This window comes from Gekko japonicus, unplaced genomic scaffold (genome assembly GCF_001447785.1).
Source record: "Gekko japonicus isolate JY-2015 unplaced genomic scaffold, Gekko_japonicus_V1.1 scaffold346, whole genome shotgun sequence".
Classification (NCBI taxonomy): domain Eukaryota; kingdom Metazoa; phylum Chordata; class Lepidosauria; order Squamata; family Gekkonidae; genus Gekko; species Gekko japonicus.
The window spans coordinates 182,692-201,852 of record NW_015161414.1 but is presented as its reverse complement, the minus strand read 5'-3'; the positions used below and the strand labels follow the sequence as shown (position 1 = coordinate 201,852).

Genomic DNA, 19,161 nt, shown 5'->3' with positions numbered 1-19,161 from the left:
ATTTGACATAATTAAATTGTTCTTGGGTACACACTAGTTTCTCTCTACCCTCTTATCCAGACACACTTCCTGTAGTCCGTCTAAAACAGCAAATGCATTTCTGAACCTGTGCTAAGACGGGGACTAAAATGACACGCTGCGTTGCATGGGCCCAGTGAACTACATCTCCCAAGAAGTTTTGCAACCGGCCCCCCTCTGATTGGCTGACATATACGTGACATCATGTGTTTTGGCTCTGGGAGGTCACATGTTTCGGGGTCTTCTTTGTTTTGTTTTGAGCTCGAACTTGAAAGAGACAAAAAAGAGAGAGCGAGGTAGCGAGAGTGGGAAGGAGAGACCATCGCCCGGCTTCTTCCCATATGCAAGAAAGAGTGATTCGCAGGTAATGCTTCGTCTAAAAACCGTGCCGAATCTCATGAAGCCAAAAGCGTAATTAGGGACGGATGACAGACGTGGGGCTTTTCCACATCTGAAATGAGCACGAAGAAATAATGTCTTTAATTGTCACGTTTTAATGTAACTTTAGTACTCGTGGTGGGGCCTTGTATAGTCAAAGTGAGAAGAGGGAAAGCGTGCCCCTTTCTAATATTTCTTCCCCCCCTCCCGCGCCTTTCTGTTCCAGGAAGCTACTTTTGTCGGTGAAATTCCAAATGAATCTGAATTCTGCTGAGTTTTTGCCTTCGTTGAAGTGATGTGGAATCTATAAGACAGAGAAAATCTCCAGTGAGAGTGCAATTGCTAACAATCGTTCTGTAGCAGGCAGGGCTGAATTAATGATACATATACTTCGTGGCGCAATTTCCTCCTTGGCAGTGAAACACCGTTAGCATTGCCGAGAGCCTTGTTCGTGCACAGAGAAAGGAGGGGAGTTTATCTGGAGGTGGTAAACAATGTGTGCGTGGCCGGGGTAGAAGGGAGGAAGGGAGCGTGTGTCGACATCGGTACATTAAGGACACGTAAATACCGAATTTGCTCCACTGGCGAGGGAGGGAAGGCAAGAGGGAGCGGGACTGCAAGCGACTCGTTCTGTCTACGTGAAGTTGTTGGCCTGCCTGGGATCTTGAGGGAATTCCGTATTTCGAAGCCCAACAGATTTAAAGCAGAGCCCCTCCCTCTCTTCTAAATCTCCCCACTTCGAGGAGGGTACAGTGGTACAGCCTCCATATGCTTGCCGGGTATTTGTGTTTCAGCCGGCACTGGAAACTGGCTGGCAACTGCTGGCAGACTTTGTACCAATCCTGCACGCATTTAGAAAGTCTCCCGTAGACGACTTTTAAAACACCCACACAGGACAGCTTTCTAGGGTTTTTTTTTCTTTTAGTACATCCTTTTTTAAAAAAATTTAGGGAAGCATCCTTGCGACTAGCGTTGGTGAGGTGTTATGATTACATATAGAAGGGAACGCGCCGCACGGCTGCCGCGCACTTTGCCTTCCCGGCTGCATCTACCTAATTTGGGGGGGAATCGCGGGGGCTTAACCTCTCCTCTCTCCTTTTCAATTGAGCTACATGGCGAAGTGCCCAAGTAGGCTGCCAGCTCTTCAGGACTAGACCACTTTCCCCGGTGGGGGGGGGGAGATCGCACAAGAAGTGGTTAAAACATAAGCCGGGAGGGGGGGAGGCTGGAAACGAGCGTTCCAAAGCTTTGGACCCAGAGCGAACCACAGTGAAGTGCGCGGCGGAGGAAAAAAAAGCAGGAAGCGATTTTTAAGCCGTTAATTGTGTGTTCTCCCTCCCTCTCGAGCAGGAGAGGATGGGGAAAGTGCTGGGTTGACGAGGGTTGGCTCTCAGGCCAAACCGGGGTGGGGGGAGAGCATAGCTGGAGAAGTTTATGCTCTCTAATTGGACATGAAATGCGAGGGGGCGGGGCTTGTTGCCAGGACCGTTCAGGGTGAAGGTGAACTGGAGGGTGTGCTCGTGCGCCCGGCGCCAGGCTGTTGCTCGAGTTCGAGCTCGGGACAGCCGTATAAAGGGCTCGCGGCGCTCAAAGTGGAGGTGGCGCAGGCAAGCAGTTAGTTTGTCCCGGGTGTTTCAAGCGCCCGCAGCCACGGGCGGTTTGTTTCTCCCGTACTCAAACGGACTTCGAGTCCAGTTTCCGGGTGGGGTGGCGAGAAAAAATGCGTCAGTTCTGAGTGGTAAAAATAAAAGGATACGTGTGGCACCGGCAAGGCTAACAGATTTATTGCAAGATGAGCTTTTGGGGCCCAGAGCCCAGGTCTTTCGATACGTGCAGCGAAAATGCAGGGTCAGCAAATATAAATGCATAGAAGGGGGAGTGAGAACGAGTGAATTTGTTGTTGTTCAGTCGCACAGTCGAGTCCGACTCTTTGCGACCCCATGGACCAGATCACGCCAGGCCTTCCTGTCTTCCGCCGTCCTCTGAAGTTGGCTCAGTGAATAGTGCGGTCTAAAGGCCACAAAATGCAAGCTGGGCAACGTAAAGGGTCAGATGTAACCACTAAGCAAGCCCCCCCCCCCCCAACTGAGGGACTTTGTTCCAGCCAGCTGTCTTAAACAAACAGGCGGCAGGTTTTTCTTCCTCAACAGTAAGGAATAGTGAAACCTCGGGGGAGGAGGAGCCAGTGTCCACGAACTTTACAGCCAAAATCTTTAAGCCACACCAAAACCTTCCCAGGACTAGACTGTGCGTGACCTCCAAGTGATCTGTAAACACACAGAAGAAAATCCTCCAGGCACAACTTGTTTTTTGTTATGCTGGGCAAGGACCCAACTTGATCTTGAGCCAGCTTTCTTCAGATAAGTTTTGGGGGTTAACTTAAAGTACCTGTTCAAAACAGATTTTCAAAGACCTTTGCAAGTGGGGCTGCATTTCGACAGAGTCAGTTGACAATAAGAAGCTGCATATGAGCTTGAATTTTCAAAAGGTTTGTTTTGGAATTGCATCAGATTAAAATCAGTTTCTATTTGTTAGTTGCTGCCTTTGTAAGTTCTTTGATTGAAAAATATAAGATCTAGAAACACTCAAATAACAGAATGAATTAAAATGTTGATGCATTAGCAAATTCAATCACATTTAAGAGCCCTGCTGGATCAAACCAGAGGTCCATCTAGTCCAGCATCCTGTCTCATACAGTGACCAACCAGTTACCCTGGAGGGCCTAGAACAGGGCACAGAGGCCTTCCCTTGATGTTGCTTCCGGGCTCTGGTGGTCAGAGGTTTACTGCCTCTGAATGTGGAGATTCTTAAATGGACATAAAATTCCTATTTACTGACTGCGGGTGTCAAAGGATCAGCTGAACTAATAATTAGTTGCTGTAGATTTTCCGGGTTGCGTGGCCGTGGTCTTGGCATTGTAAATGCTGGAAACCCGGAAAATCTACAACAACTAGGGAGCTCCGGCTATGAAAGCCTTTGACAACATATTGAACTAATTGTCTCATCAGAAAACAAATGAAAAAGCAGATAATCAGCAGCATTTTTGCTCTATTTGTGGGTAACCATTTGCTATGCAGGCCACCAGTTTAAATTCTGCTTTACAAAATATCATTCATAGCCACAAACACATCTAGCCAGAGCTAAGCAGTTTTATTTTATTTTACTCCATTTATACACCACTTTTCTCTTCATTGGGGACCTAAAGTGGCTTACAACATTCCTTCCTTCTCCACTTTATCTTCACAACGGCCCTGTGAGAGTGTTAGGCTCAGAGTTTGTGACTGGCCCAAGGTCACCAAGTAAGCTTCCATAGCAGACTGGGGATTCAAGACAGTGTCTCTGAGATCTTAGTCTGACACTTCCAATTAAATCAAAAGGACTAAAATGAAAGAATGGCAGTTTGTTCTATATCTGTGTAAGATTTATTTTTTTAATATCTCTGGGTACAAGTCATCATGCCCTCTGGAAACTGGGTACGCACCCATAAAATTGAGTCTGTTGACTATGAGATCACCTACATACATTTTTAATGTATTCATCTTGTGTCTATTTCAAATGTCTTGCAGTGCAGTCCTAAACAGAGTTACGCCCTTCTAAGCCCCTTAATTTCAATGGATTTAGAAAAGTGTATCTGTTTAGGATTTCACTGTTAGTCATATTTAAATTGTACTTCAGTTTACTTGACAAGGAATGAATGTTAAATAAGCACATACAAGTGGGGACCTGTGGTAATTTGCATTGGATGGAATTGGCAGAACAGAAGGTGAGACTTTCTATCCTTCCCTTTCACCTTCCACACACCCATCCTGCAAGTCTCTGTGGGTGGATGGCTCCTAGCGGTTGCTGTTGCACTTACAAACAAGCTGGGAATTCATGAATTGTGTTGATTCTGGTGCAATTCCTGTTTATTTTCCCTCATTAAAAGCTGCATAAGCAAAATTAATCTCATAATTAATCATCACATCAGCTTCAACAGCGAATTCTTATATAGTTTATGAATTGTTATCATTTATAACAAAAAATAATTCACACAAAATCTCGTTAAAGTACTTTTCCACCGAGACCAAAGCTACTTATTTTTTTTAAAATGGTATTTGAATAACTCAAGACTAATAATATACACTTAGTTATAGGGATGCAGTATCTATCAACAAGGGCAGGGCTTACCCTGGTTCTACTTCAAGTTTTTTATGTTGGAAGAGATGTTTAGTATTAATCATGCCTTTAGCTAGTGATGAACTCTCCTTGTGCCTTCACTTCAAACGTCCATATAATGTTACCAGTGATCTTATATACCGAATGTTTAGAGCACTTAAACTACTTACCATAACACAATGGCATTTACAGTCTGAACTAACATTTTAAAAATTCTTTTCTTTAGCATCACAACGAAGACACATCAATATTTTCTCCATGATATAATAAACAGTTGATGTGAAAATGGTACTAATATTAGGACGCAGACTGAACAGAGGGGATAGTCGGGCCCAGGAGTCCCCAGTATCCAAGCGTAAAGTTTTTGAAATGGACCCAAAGTCATTATCAGGCCATGAGTTTTTCGACTTCTCTTCTGGATCATCCCATGCTGAAAGCATACTCCAGATCTTCAATGAATTTCGTGACAGCCGCTTGTTTACAGATGTTATAATCTGTGTAGAAGGCAGAGAGTTTCCCTGCCATCGAGCCGTTCTTTCAGCCTGCAGTAGCTATTTCAGAGCTATGTTTTGCAATGATCATAGAGAAAGCCGAGAGATGTTGGTAGAAATTAACGGAATTTTTGCAGAAGCTATGGATTGCTTTTTACAGTATGTATATACAGGCAAGGTAAAAATCACGACAGAGAATGTGCAATATCTCTTTGAAACATCGAGTCTCTTTCAGATAAGCATTTTGCGTGATGCTTGTGCTAAGTTCCTGGAAGAGCAACTGGATCCTTGCAACTGCCTAGGAATCCAGCGTTTTGCTGATACACATTCTCTGAAAACACTTTTTACAAAATGTAGAAATTTTGCACTGCAGAATTTTGAGGATGTATCCCAGCATGAAGAATTTCTTGAGCTTGGAAAAGACGAACTTATTGATTACATTTGCAGTGATGAATTGGTAATCAGTAAAGAAGAGATGGTTTTTGAAGCAGTCATGCGCTGGATTTACCGTGCTGTTGATCTCAGACGTTCAGTACTACCGGAACTACTGACCCATGTGAGGCTACCTTTGTTACACCCTAACTACTTTGTTCAGACAGTGGAAGTGGACCAGCTGATCCAGAATTCCCCTGAGTGTTATCAGCTGCTGCATGAAGCAAGAAGGTATCATGTTCTTGGAAATGAAATGATGTCCCCAAGAACTAGGCCACGGAGGTGAGTGGTCTTAGTTGCTTATTTTTCTATTCTGTTGCAGAAGTAATTCTTCAGTATGGTGATGATTTTTGCTAACATCCGTCAATCTGTTAAAATCATTTAGTCAATTAACTAGATGAATTGAGCATTTTGTATCACCACAGTAAACGGCGGTGTGATCTGGTGGAGCTGAAATTCTGTATGAGTAATTGGAGGCAGGAGTAGTAGGAGTATTAAACATATGGTGTGATATCCAAAGAAATATTTTTAATACAACTGTCCCATCGATTTCAGTGGGTCATCCATATCTAACTAACTTTAGTATGCATCTATACATGAAGAATGATTTTTTTCCTTACTGATCTTTGCCTCATAACAGTACTCCATAGACTTAGGTATAGCATTGGATCCAGCTAGATTTTCCACGCAGTCTTGCCCAGTTCCTCTTCTTATTACAGCCTCCATTTGAAATGGCTTTTGCAGGCCCCACTATTCCCAGAATAGACTTTTTAATGTGGCCAGAGAGGACTTCCTTTTTCTCAGTTAGAAAAAAGCTGGTTGGATATAACCCATATTCATCTCTGAAATAAAAACAATATTCATGTTCTCAGCACACAAATGTTTTCCTTGTTTGTTTCAATAAATTGAGGAAGGAGAAATTGAACAAATTTTGTTTTGCATTTTATTTATTATTATCTTTCAGATGTTGAGACTATATCATTGCTTTGTTTCTTTTTTCATATTTAAATACACTTTTCAACAAAGTTCTTCTTTGTTTTTCTGTTTCTAGGTCAACTGGCTATTCTGAGGTGATTGTTGTAGTGGGAGGTTGTGAACGCGTTGGGGGCTTTAATTTGCCTTACACTGAATGCTATGACCCTATGACAGGGGAGTGGAAATCACTGGCAAAGTTACCAGAATTCACAAAATCTGAGTATGCAGTTTGTGCCTTGAGGAATGATATCCTGGTTTCAGGTAAACATTTTGTAATATTTATGAGATCATTAAAAAACTATCAGTTCATTAAAACATGTATCTTGTGAGGAATGGAGCAATATGCACTTAGTGCTCATTTGAGCATTGCACAGTAGCAGAGAAGGATGAATGCACAAACGACTCATGCAGTGATTTCTGGGAAATATTTGAAGGGGGTAATTTATACAGCAACCCTACTTTGATATATCCAGGTGTGTAGCCTACTTTGTTATGTACAAGATACAAATACATGAGGCCATTCCACAGGCGAGACGCATTAGTTTCCCTTTTGGATGCATCAGGGGATATAAGGAAAGTAGATGCACTAACCAAAAGCACCTGGTGTCAAATTCTCTGGAAAATAAAGCAAAACAAAAATTCTTTGGGGGAGTATTAAAAAGAAGTATTGTTTACTCAGTGACCATGAATTCTTGAATGTATTTATTTGTTGTGAATTTTATCTGCAGCAGTGTGTGCCTGTATCACAGAATATTTTCCTTGTTTGGACACAAAGGTGCATACTTATTGTTATTAACAGCCAAGTGTTTTTTCTTTTCAAAAAAATAAGGTGGAAGAATCAACAGCCGCGATGTATGGATTTATAATTCTCAACTTAACATTTGGATCAGAGTTGCCTCTTTAAATAAAGGTCGATGGCGTCATAAAATGGCTGTCCTTCTTGGTAAAGTAAGAGACTTTTGTTATTTGAAATACTTAACTTCCTAAGCAAGTTGAAATGTAACGTACATTGGAAATCAGACTGTATTGTCTCAATTAGTTCCGCCATTTTCATAAATTGGTTTAAGGGGAATGTTAAAAGCACCCTCCATAGTGTCACAAACTCATTGCCACGCAGAAAAGTGTATGCAAACATTTGTATTTAGTATGAACCAAGTACAGCTCTCTGTAATTTTCTTCACTCACTGTGTCCCAGCTGTCCTAGGTTCCCTTGTTTAGTGTTGTTCTCCTGCCTCCTTTCTCCACTGTTTCTACTTTCACTCCCACATCTTCCTGTTTCTCCCTGCTCTGACTCTCTTCTCCGTTTTTACTGTTCCACCCTCTAGTTGTCTCCTCCCACTTGGCCTTTATAGCCTGGTGCTGCTCTGGCATGCAGCCCTGTTCTTCCCCAGCTGTTTTCTTTTTTCTTTTTTTGGTGAGTATTTTTGTGCAAGTGTGTGTGTGTGCGCGCGCATGCGCGCAGGTGTGCCTGCGTGCCTGGGAGTCATGGTGACATTTCAGAGAGGTGGCTTGATATTCCCTGCCTCTGCGTCCTGGTCCTGCTATTCCTTGGAGGTCTCCCTTCCAAGTACTTGTTAGGGTTTGCCCTGTTTAGCTTTGGATATCTGACAAGATCGGGCTTGCCTGGGCTATCCACGTCAGGGGCCCAGCTGTTTTCTTATGATCCATTAAGGCCCTCCAGTGCTCTTGGAGACATGCCCCCATGGACCTGAAGCTGAGAATGGGCAGCTCCCCTGGCCTGGGCCACATTCTGCTTCCTGTGTGCTGCCACTGGAGTCAGCTGCCTTTTGCCCATGCCTGCTGTTCTGCACATTGTCAGGTTGGGCAATGGCAGAAGGCTTCCCCTAGATTCTCTGCCACCTTCTAGGCCAGCGTTCCCCAGGTAAGGCTGATTGTTTGGTGCTAACTTGATGGGGCTGTCACAATTTAGCACTGATGTTATCCCAGTTCTTATTTTGAGCACATGTGTAGCATATGCTACACATTACACTCAGGAAAGGTCTGTTGCTAAAAACTGCATCTCCATGTTGCGATCTCTCCTGTAACATGCAGAATTGCTTATTCTGTGGGATGAGGTGCTCACAGGTTTTCTTAGTTCCACGTCCTTTGCTACTGCTGGAAGGGGAAGCAGGAACTCTCAACATGATGATACTTCATGACATGAAGTAAGTAATGCCACACATGGCAAGGGAAGGTTCAACATGGGATGCTTTTTTGGCAGCGATAAAATATTGCATAATCTTTCAGTACCCAAAATTGGTGTCATCTTGTCTACTTGGTGCCACTTTCGTTTATTTGCATGTTTTATTAAAACCTAACAAAATACCCATTATTATTAGTGGGATTGTATGTAAGGATGCTAGGGAAGGGGTGCAATATGGTGCCTTCCATTGGATCTAAGTCAGTGAGGATCAAGCCACCCAGAGTCAAGGGATGTCCCTAAATGTAATTCTTTACTATACCCAGTTAGTTGCTGTGTCTACAAGGAGGGTTTCCCCTGCATGGGCAGAAGGCTCCCACAGTATTTGGAGGCATCCAGACAACATTAAGCTCTATGCTAGCATGATGTGTGTTTTTTCCCTTTGAGATGGATTAAAACAAAACTGCTTCAATTTGGCTCAAAAGGGAATTTGCAGGGTAGGTTCGGGTGGAACGGTCACCTTTAGCCACTATGGGAATGGGCATAACTAAACTCCATATTCCACCCCCTGCCCCTTTTTAGTCTTTTAAAGGCTTTTTTTCCCCTTTCCCAATTCCCCCCCCCTTTCCCACAGTGTGGTTCCGCAGGGAAAGGAGGGGTCTGGGGAGTGGGGTGTGGCACCAAAATTGCTGTCGCTGTCATATCTGTGCTTTTGCAGAAACACAACAGAAAACAGAAAGAGTGGCAGGGTGGCAGGAGCAGCAGGAACAGCAGGGATGGTTGTGTGCAGACGCTGTGTTCACCCCATTAGCTATGTTGCCATGGCAGGGGTGCATTTTCATGTCCCCATGTGGAAACAGCCACTGTATATAATGGTAAATCAAGTGTTTGGTATGAGTCATGAAAGCAACAAAACCAGGCCATCCACAGAAGAGTTAAGGTTTTGTACATACTTTGGGGAAACAAGTATGCAGGAAAACAACTGATTTGGTAAATTAATAAAATTGGGAGTGGGGGGACCATAGAAACTGAAGGACTGACTATTGAACGCTGAAAACAGTTGAAAGCTGGCAAATGAAAGTAGAGAAGAGGTGAAGAAACTAGCCTGCTCTCAAGATCCTGAGAAATTGAGAAACTCCTGGAGGGGGGTATAAACAAACAGCAGCCATCAATTTATACAGGAGATATTCAAGTATGACTGTTATAGTCTACAGACATTAGAAACTAATATTTTTAACAAGTTGTAGTTTCAAGATTTTTTTTTCAGAGCATGAGCTTTTGTGGGCTGTTGTCTACTTCATTAGATGTCAGTGACACTGTTAGCTGCAAGCGAAGCAGTCATTTGGTGGAATGTTTATGTAGGAACTCTTAAAGGGACCTTCACTAATGAGGATTAAGCATTTAGTAGTCAAAGATACAAAAATAATGTTAGCTCTTACAGCAGAACTCCTGTTCAGGCATCAATTAATACACTCAAATTCTTGTTCCATCACATCATGTTTCATGTGTCCAAGCAAATGCAGCTGATTGAAGATAGCTACTCTGTAGTTTCTGATGGAATTAGCAGGAAGTTTAATCTGTTCACCCACAGGCTTTTACACATTTTTCCCTATATCAGAAGAATCACAGGTGTAAGCACCCCAAATTCAGGTGGATAGAAGGAATATGATATGGTAGAAGAATTTATTCAGAAACTTGATTATATTATTATTATTTTATATATTTAAAACATTTTTGTGCTGCCTTTGGATCCAAGGGTCCCCAAGATGGCAAACATTAAAACATTTCAAGCATTATCAAGCGTTTACAATGCAAATATATTTAAAATACCTAAAAGATTTTTTTTAAAAAAACCACAAACACATATAAACAGCAAGGAGGGCTAATAAGAGTCAGTGAAGGAATACCAAATCAAAGAAACAAAAAAATCATCCTCTGCCAGAAGTAGGGTTGCCAGGCCCTCTGGTGGAGATGAGAGTCCCCTGTCACCAGGCCCTGCCCCTCATTACCAGTCAGCTGGCCAGCGGGGGGACTTGTTAGGAGAAAGGAATGCTCAGGCGATGTCATACAGGAAGTGATACTCCGGTATTTGTGCAAAACCTCTATGGTAGAAGTAATTTTTACCATAGAGTTTTTGCCCAGATACCTGAGCATCGCCATTATGTCACAGCATGATTTCACTTCCTGTGTGACATCACCTGGGCCGCCTTCTTTCGCCTGGTAAGTCTCCCCTCATCCCCTGCCAGTTGCCAGGACAAACCTGGCAACCCTGCCCAGTAGACACCAATAGAAGGAGATGGACAGATCTCCCTGAGGAGGAAGTTCCCAGGTTCCAGCACCATAACCAAGAAGGCCCTTTTTTTGAGTTGCCACCCATTTAGCCTCGGATGGTAGGGGCACTCAGAAGAGGGCCTGTGAATATCATTGGACCCAGCAATATCAGACATATCAAGTTCATACTTCTGCTCATCCTCTCACGTGATTTATGCCATCACATGTCAGCAATGCCCTTCTGCCCTCTACATTTGACAAATAGGCCAGTCCCTATGACAAAGAATAAATGAACATAAGTCTGACATTAGAAACCACAACATTAAAAAAAAAAACAGTGGGGGAATATTTTATTTATTTATTTATTTATTTTATTCAGTTTATACCCCGCCCTCCCCGCAATGCAGGCTCAGGGCGGCTCACATAAGGGCATACGCCAATATAAAAACATATTTAAAACCATTTAAAATCCATATAATACAAAACATTCTTAATAAGTTATTAACTAACTAACTAAAGTGCTCTCGATGTTCACAGATGGCGTACTTCACACTGTTCAGCAGTTCTGCTCCGGGGGCACTGACGTTCCCTCATCCAGGGCCAGGGTAAGATGATGGTAATGATGGTAATGGTGGTAGTGGCGGCCCCTACTCATATGCCTGGTGGAAGAGCTCCGTCTTACAGGCCCTGCGGAACTGTACAAGGTCCCGCAGGGCCCGGGTCTCCTCTGGGAGCTCATTCCACCAGGTAGGAGCCGCCACCGAGAAAGCCCTGGCCCTGGTAGCGGTCAGCCTGGCCTCTTTAGGGCCTGGCATTGCCAGGAGATGTTGCGTCCCGGACCGAAGTGCTCGCTGGGGAACATATGGGGAAAGGCGGTCCCTTAGGTAAGCTGGACCCAGACCATGTAGGGCTTTAAAGGTAAGAACCAGCACTTTGAAACGAATCCGGTACGCTATAGGCAGCCAGTGCAGCGCTTTCAGCACAGGCTGGATATGGTCCCTTCTAGGAAGACCCATCAACAACCTGGCCGCAGCATTCTGCACTAGCTGCAGCTTCCGGATTTGCAACAAAGGCAGCCCCATGTAGAGAGCGTTACAGTAGTCTAGCCTCGAGGTGACCGTCGCATGGATCACTGTGGCCAGGTCGCTGCGGTCGAGGAAGGGGACCAACTGCCGCACCAGCCGCAGATGGTAAAAGGCTGACTTGGCAGTGGCTGCCACCTGGGCCTCCATGGTTAACGAGGAGTCCAGGAGCACTCCCAGACTCCTAACCTCCGGCGCTGGTACCAAAGGCACCCCATCGAAGGTCGGGAGAGGGAGCCCTAACCCCAGGCCACCGCGACTCAAGCCCAGGACCTCCGTCTTCGCCGGGTTTAACTTCAGCCTGCTCAGCCGGAGCCAGCCAGCCACGGCCTGTAATGCCTGGTTCAGATTTTAACCTTCTAGGACATTCAGTTGCTCACCTAAGAGCAGCAGTTCTCTTACAAAGGAATTTCAAAGGCAGATTAGAAAGTGAGACTGCTGAATTGCAACTGATCATGAAGCTCAAAACAATGCATCCTCCTGGACTGAATCAAGATCTAGGTTTCCCATCTCACTACCAGTGCTGATCTCTCCACACCTAACCCTCTGCATATCACACCTAATATAATTATGCCAGCTATTGTCATTTGCCTGCTGTTGTCATTCAGCATCTGAAATTACTCTCCAAGATATCAGGACAGATGGACTCCCATTCTAACTGTATCTGAAGAAGTGAGCAGTGACTCATGAACGCTCATACCCTACCACAAATTTTGTTAAAGTTTAAGGTGCTACTGGACTCTTGCTCTTTTCTACTGCTACAGACAGACTAACACAGCTACCCATCTTGATCTGTCTCCATGGAGAGGTCTGGTAAGTTCATATGGGAGTAGGCGGTTGTCACGACTCAGGTGGGGTGTCACCTGACGCTGCCACCACTTTGGTTCCAGGCTCCTCTGAGAAGGCCCAGAGCACCCTCCCAGGCCTTTAGGACCTCCCTTTTGGCTGAATAATAGGCGTGAGGACCAGGTAGATTGAACTATGAAAATAGTTTATTTTATAGGAGGTCAAACAAGGTGCAGAATAATAACAGTAAGTGGTTGAAAAGAAAACAAATCAAATGCCCTAACGCATCTAAATATATACTGTCCCTAGCTCACAATCAAGTGGCCTTAGACTACTCACCCTTCCCTCAGGATGAGGGTTTCTTCCCCAAAGCGGCCTCAGTCCCTTCTGGCTCTGTTTCTTGGGAAGAAGAACAGCTTTCCCTCTTGTACCAGTTCTTCTTCCCTATTGGTCAAAATTGGCACCAAAACTTCCCAAGGCCTTCTGGGGTTTGTAGGTCCAGCCTCCCTTACTGCTAGCCAGGCTCCCTGGGCCTAGTAGGCCTCTGGTGGCACAGCCCAGATCATGACAGCGGTCCTTAAGGTATCCTGGCCCCAAGCTATATAGGGTCTTAAAGGTCAATACCTTACCTTGAATTGGGCCCTGGAAAAAATTGGAAGCCAGTGTAGATGGAACAAGAATGGAGTGATATGGTCCCTGTGATCCACTCCAGTTGACATTCTGGCCGCAGCATTCTGCACTGAGTGAAAGCTCTGGACAGTCTGCAAGGGCAGCCTCACATAGACCACACTGATCTAATCTAGATTTTAATTTGGAATATTTGGAATATAAAAACTTCTCAAGTGCTATGTAAATCGTATAAGTTAAAGAGGGCTCCCATTCCTTCCCAAACAGCCAAAATATTATACTGTGACAGGGTGGGACAGCCAAAGTTCTTCAGCCAAGAAGAAAACACATTATTAGGGTGGTCAGTCAGTAAAGGAAAAGAACAACAGAGGGAAAGTCTTGCCTCTGAGGGAGGGATGCAGACGGGGTTGTCATAATACCATCATCAGTGGTACTGAAAACAGCCAAGAGGTCCAGGAGAGTTAACTGTGTCACACTCCGCCTGTCCATCTCCTGAGTCTGACATAGGTTATCTACAGGGGTCATTTCGTAGAAAAAGAGGCACAGGAGCTCATTAGCATACCTCATTTGCATATGACACACCCCATGACATCACCGGAAGTGTGTCAGAAGGCAACACCCACCTATCCGGCTCCACTGGACTGTTTTGGATTGCTAGCTATTGTGGGGGGGAATGTGCAGATCTGGCCTCGCAGAGGAGGGAGAGCTTGTACCTGAATAAAACTTGGTCTTAAAGCTGCCACTGGACTGTTTTGGGCCGGGGGGAGCTCTGCAACTTATCTGGCTGCTGCTTGCTCTGACTGAGGGCTGTTGGGAGTAGGGGGTGGAGCTTGTTGCATGTGCCCGCCCCCTGGGCTCTTTACTGCCAGAGCTCCACTCCTGTGCGCTCCTACAGGAAATGACCCCTGGTCATCCACCAGGGCAAGCAAGGCTGTTTCATTCTCATAACCAGGCTGGAAGACTAATTGAAATGGATCCAAAGAATCCACTTTATTCAAGAATTGCTGAAGCTGCCCACTGCTCATTCAATCACCTTGCTCAATAATGTTTGGATGGTAGTCATTCAGCTTTCCTGCGTCTAGGGTAGGTTTCTTTAGGAGTGGATGCCACGCTCCCACTTCAAGGCAAGGGCAGCCACCTCCTTTTTCAAGGAGACATTTACTGTCTCCAGTACCATGTCCACCACCCCACAACAGATTTAAGGAGCCAGAAGGGACAGGGTCATATAAGCAGGTGGTATGTCTCAAACTTCCAAGAATTCTGTCCACCACAGACTGAACAAGCTGAAATGTACTGCACATAATTGGACACAAGTCAGCATCCTGAGACCATACGATACGGTCACTGCTATTAAGGCCCAAACAGGGGTCATGGTTTCTTCTTATTCTAGAAGAGCTGCTGGTAATGTTTTTATATCACATACATAGCACATTAGTGAATGTATAAGGGTTCTGGCATACTCTACCAACCAATTTCCCAGGTTCCAACCAGCAGTCCTACTAGTATCTGATGAAACCTGTAAAAGCATTTTCTTAATATTATTTGTACAAGAGAAAGGGATGCACTTAAACCTCCATTGTCATGAGGTATGATATGTTTCCGTTGTAGTGGCCTCAGCTATTAATCATACCTGTTTCTGTCTACGTGTCCTCATCCTAGGGTCTCTTTTTGGTCATGTAACAATGGGACAAAAATTTGGGAAGTAGCTTTGTAGTTCAGATGGTGTGGATTTAATTTTTTTTTAACTATTATAAAGCTTGAAAATTCTGTGCATTACAAAATGAAAATGACCTGTCCTGTCACTGTTGATAGAGAATCTCCTTGCTGAGGTAATACAAGCTGTCCAGATTTAAGGGGGAAAATTAAGTGCAGCAGCTTTAAATGACTTGACATTTACACTTACTGAAATAACATGGGAGCTAAACATGTACTATGGTAACATTTTCTCTTTCTTTTTAAAGGTGTATGTGGTTGGTGGATATGATGGGCAAAGTCGACTAAGCAGTGTAGAATGTTATGACTCCTTTTCCAATCGATGGACTGAGGTGGCATCTCTTAAAGAAGCAGTGAGTTCACCAGCAGTCACTAGCTGTGTAGGCAAACTGTTTGTGATTGGAGGAGGTCCGGATGACAATACATGCTCTGACAAGGTTGGGTAATCTTGTTAATTTATTCACATATTAGTAATTTTAAAAATGTAAATTAAAGATTTATCTGTTGTGTTACGTTTTCTCCCATATATTACAACATAAATCTGTTTTTATAGAATTATTAATGGAAAAGTGTGCTTTAATAACTTGCAATACAAAATCAATATCCTTTGACTTAGCCAGCCATTTCTAATACTTACCCAATCACTGTAGAATTCACACCACAGCTACTATATGCATTTGATTATAACAGCTTTTAAAACTTAAATATCTTTCTTTTCAGGTTCAGTCATATGATCCTGATAGTAATTCTTGGCTACTCCGTGCAACAATCCCCATTGCAAAGAGATGTATAACAGCTGTATCATTAAACAATCTCATCTATGTTGCTGGAGGGCTCACAAAGGCGATATATTGCTATGATCCACTTGAAGATTACTGGATGCATGTACAGAATACATTTAGCAGACAGGTAACCAACAAAAACTAATAAGATGTTATTTCTTGAGTATGTTCATTTCATATTTTAGAGCAATCAAAAACTGCAAGACTGCATCTAATGAAAGCTGGTTTATGCTAGCAATCTCATTCTTTTTAACTGGAACTGAAGGTTTCTACAATACTTTAAGGTAGCCAAACATAAGGGTTCCTAGTGAATTTGATATTATTCCTTTTGTTTTGCTCAGTTTACCTATACTAAAGAAGCTTCTTAAGAAACTGACTTGAACAAATTGTACCAAGATATAAGTATAACTTAACAATATGTTTAGCTTTGCAATTCCAAACATGGTGCATTTAGTTTAATATATTTAAAATTGTCTAAAATATACAGTACAAAACTATTTTGTGGCTAAGGATGCTTCCATTGAAAAAATGTACATATGGAAAAGTGAAAGCAAAATCTCCATTGCCATAAAGCTGTTCCTTTTGGACTATAATCCTCCATTCAATTGTGTATGCTTAAGTCCAAAAGCAAAAGCCATATAATAGTTTTCATATCAATCAAAATGGCAAAAACCAGCACGCAAGCTTTTAGATTCTCAAAACCTCGTAATTAGGTTGGATGTAACTGCCCCCCCCCCCAAACAGATGGGTTGATTCAGGTCATAATCTCTTCAGGTCATTCAATCTTGTGTTGAATGTCCTGCAGAACATCATTCTTTGTAGGTTTTTGTGTGTATGTGCTTGCATGCCTGGAAGTCATGGCGACTTCTGGCGACCCCCTAGTGGGATTTGAATGTTTTCAGAGAGGTGGCTTATCTGATAGCCTGCCTCTGCATCCTGAGCCCTGGTATTCCTTGGAGGTCTCCCTTCCAATTACTTGCCAGGGTTAGCCCTGCTTAGAACATCATTTTAGATGTTAACTAGCTTAGCAAAACCAAAGAAATACCAGTTATTGTGAATTGTTTCTGTAGATTCTGTTACTACATTTGAATTTTACACAGTTACATTTCAACCTTTACTTCCTGTTTTTCATAGCCTTTTATAAACTCATACATAAAAGTTTGCCTAATAAGGACCCACTATGTTGTATCTGATGAAGTTCAGTCTAGTTCAAAGTTTATCCTGGAATAAAACCTTCCTAGTCTTTAAGGTGCCAGTAGATTTCTATGTATTTTTGTTGCAACAAACTGACCCCTGGTTTACAAAAATGTAATTTTATTCCATATAGTAAAATGAAACACTATTGTTTTTGCCTCGATAGTTTTTCCAACATTTTACAATATTCTACAAAAGAAATCTTAATAGATTAGTTGCCTTGGGTTTCTATCCTTTGTATCCACCTGTCTTTTACTCGTGTGCTGCTTACCTATTGTAACTGTCCCTTGATTTGTGTAGTAGTAGTTTGTCTCTTCTTTCAGGGGCTTGTTTTGGAAGTTTGTATTTTATGTTCTCTATAGATTCTAATCCAGTATTCAAAACACATCTCAGTTCTTCTGGTTCTATTTCTTTTACTGTGCTCTGGCACCTTTCCTCATTTGCTGCTACTTTCTTTTCTGAATCTTTTCTCTTAATTTGTTCTCGTCTTTTCATTCTTTTCATACAGTGCTTCTATTCTGCTTAATACTTAACTAGCCTTTTCCCATAACAGACTGCAGAGTCAGCCATGCCAATTCCACTAGGACTGGAATACTTAAGTGCCGCAGAATTATTCTGCTGCATCTCCCCTTGGAGTTGGCAAAACAGCATGATATCTTCAAAGGCTAAGTCTTGACTGTTGACATGCAATATGACTCCTGTCAACTGTATTTACCCCTGCAATGTCAGGATGTGTGTGAGTTCTCCTAATTCCTGGTATAAAGTATGGATATTATCAAGAAATATGAAAACATCTAGAATGAGCAAAATCTGGCATGGTATGCTGTTATATCTGTTTCATCAACATCAGAGGTAAGTCAAATTTCCAGAAACACCTATTTTGTTTTAATGCACACTTCTTTGTATATTTGGTGAACAGGAAAACTGTGGCATGTCTGTATGTAATGGCAAGATCTATATTCTGGGTGGTAGGCGTGAAAATGGAGAAGCCACAGATACTATTCTTTGTTACGACCCTGCAACCAGCATTATCACAGGAGTAGCAGCCATGCCCAGGCCAGTCTCATATCATGGATGTGTGACTATTCACAGATACAATGAAAAGTCCTTTAAACTCTAAAAGAAAGAAGAGTTTGTATATAATGAATCAGTGGCATATTACAAACAAGATTTGAAAAAGTCATATTAAGAAACGAAAGGTTGTCTTTTCCAAAGTGTCATCAACAAAGGAACATCATCATATGTTTTATATTTTTAAAATGCATTGAATGTTCTCAGTAGCTACAGCTCGGTGACTGCTGCCATATTGTGGTTTCAAAACAATAACAGTTTATACCAGTAATTAGCACATGTTCATTTCTATATTTGTAATCAAAAATTTTGATTTTGGATATGGAGTAATGCCTTTGTAAATATTCATGCATTGATCATTGTCTCCATATCTTTGATCTTCTTTTTGGTAAGTACTGTTAGAAAAAGATATGAAAGTTTAAGTTTGTATCATTGATTCATTTGGACAGTGGTATGAGAAAATACTGCTTGTTTTGCAAAATAGGGTTTTTCAGTTTCTTATGTAAGGAATTTTTATTAAAATACTTGAAAAATATTTTTCTCTTTGAAGATCTAAACAATTTCGGAATACCATTGTTTTCCCTTCATTGATACTATAAAGCCATATATAAATACACACGTGCCCAGCATCATTTTTTGTCTGAGAGTCAAGCAAGTAAACAAGTTTTGCATTATTTGAATATGACCATTGTACTGCTCTGAATCTCACGACTAAGCCATAGCTTAAATCTTCTTGGTTATCTCTTGATTATTCAAAATTGTTATTTAAAGTATGTCCAAATGCTGCAAATATCAAGTTGGAATTGCTCATCAGAGATCTGTGGAACCCATGAAATTTCTGTCTACAACTAAAGAGTCTCTGTTTTTTCTACCGCAAGGGTGCTGGAGTTCAGTATCATTATCAAATGATCAGCAAAACCAACTTCATTTGCAGCAAATAAAGAGGAGAGTGAGTTTTATATTCGGGATAACAATTCCAAAATAATATTTTAGAACAGTGATCAATTAAATAAGTATCTGATTGATAACAGTGTCTCAGCAGATTC

General features: G+C 42.4%; 1 protein-coding gene across 1 annotated transcript; it reads left to right on the top strand.

The window, feature by feature from the left end:
* Positions 1-285: 285 nt before the first annotated feature.
* On the top strand, positions 286-18,385 carry KLHL24 (kelch like family member 24). Its single transcript, XM_015427475.1, has 7 exons — positions 286-382; positions 4,778-5,756; positions 6,526-6,710; positions 7,279-7,397; positions 15,317-15,505; positions 15,789-15,977; positions 17,964-18,385. The coding sequence occupies exons 2-7, from the start codon at positions 4,837-4,839 to the stop codon at positions 18,162-18,164; spliced, it is 1,803 nt and encodes a 600-aa protein (XP_015282961.1). The 5' UTR covers positions 286-382; positions 4,778-4,836; the 3' UTR covers positions 18,165-18,385.
* Positions 18,386-19,161: the final 776 nt, after the last annotated feature.

What these genes read in the sequence shown, in the direction of transcription:
- KLHL24 (XM_015427475.1), top strand. Translation starts at nt 4,837, where the DNA reads ATGGTACTAATATTAGGACGCAGACTGAACAGAGGGGATAGTCGGGCC. An exon ending in GAATGATATCCTGGTTTCAG is followed by an intron (nt 6,711 to 7,278) that starts GTAAACATTTTG and finishes CAAAAAAATAAG; the next exon opens with GTGGAAGAATCAACAGCCGC. An exon ending in TGGCTGTCCTTCTTGGTAAA is followed by an intron (nt 7,398 to 15,316) that starts GTAAGAGACTTT and finishes TTCTTTTTAAAG; the next exon opens with GTGTATGTGGTTGGTGGATA.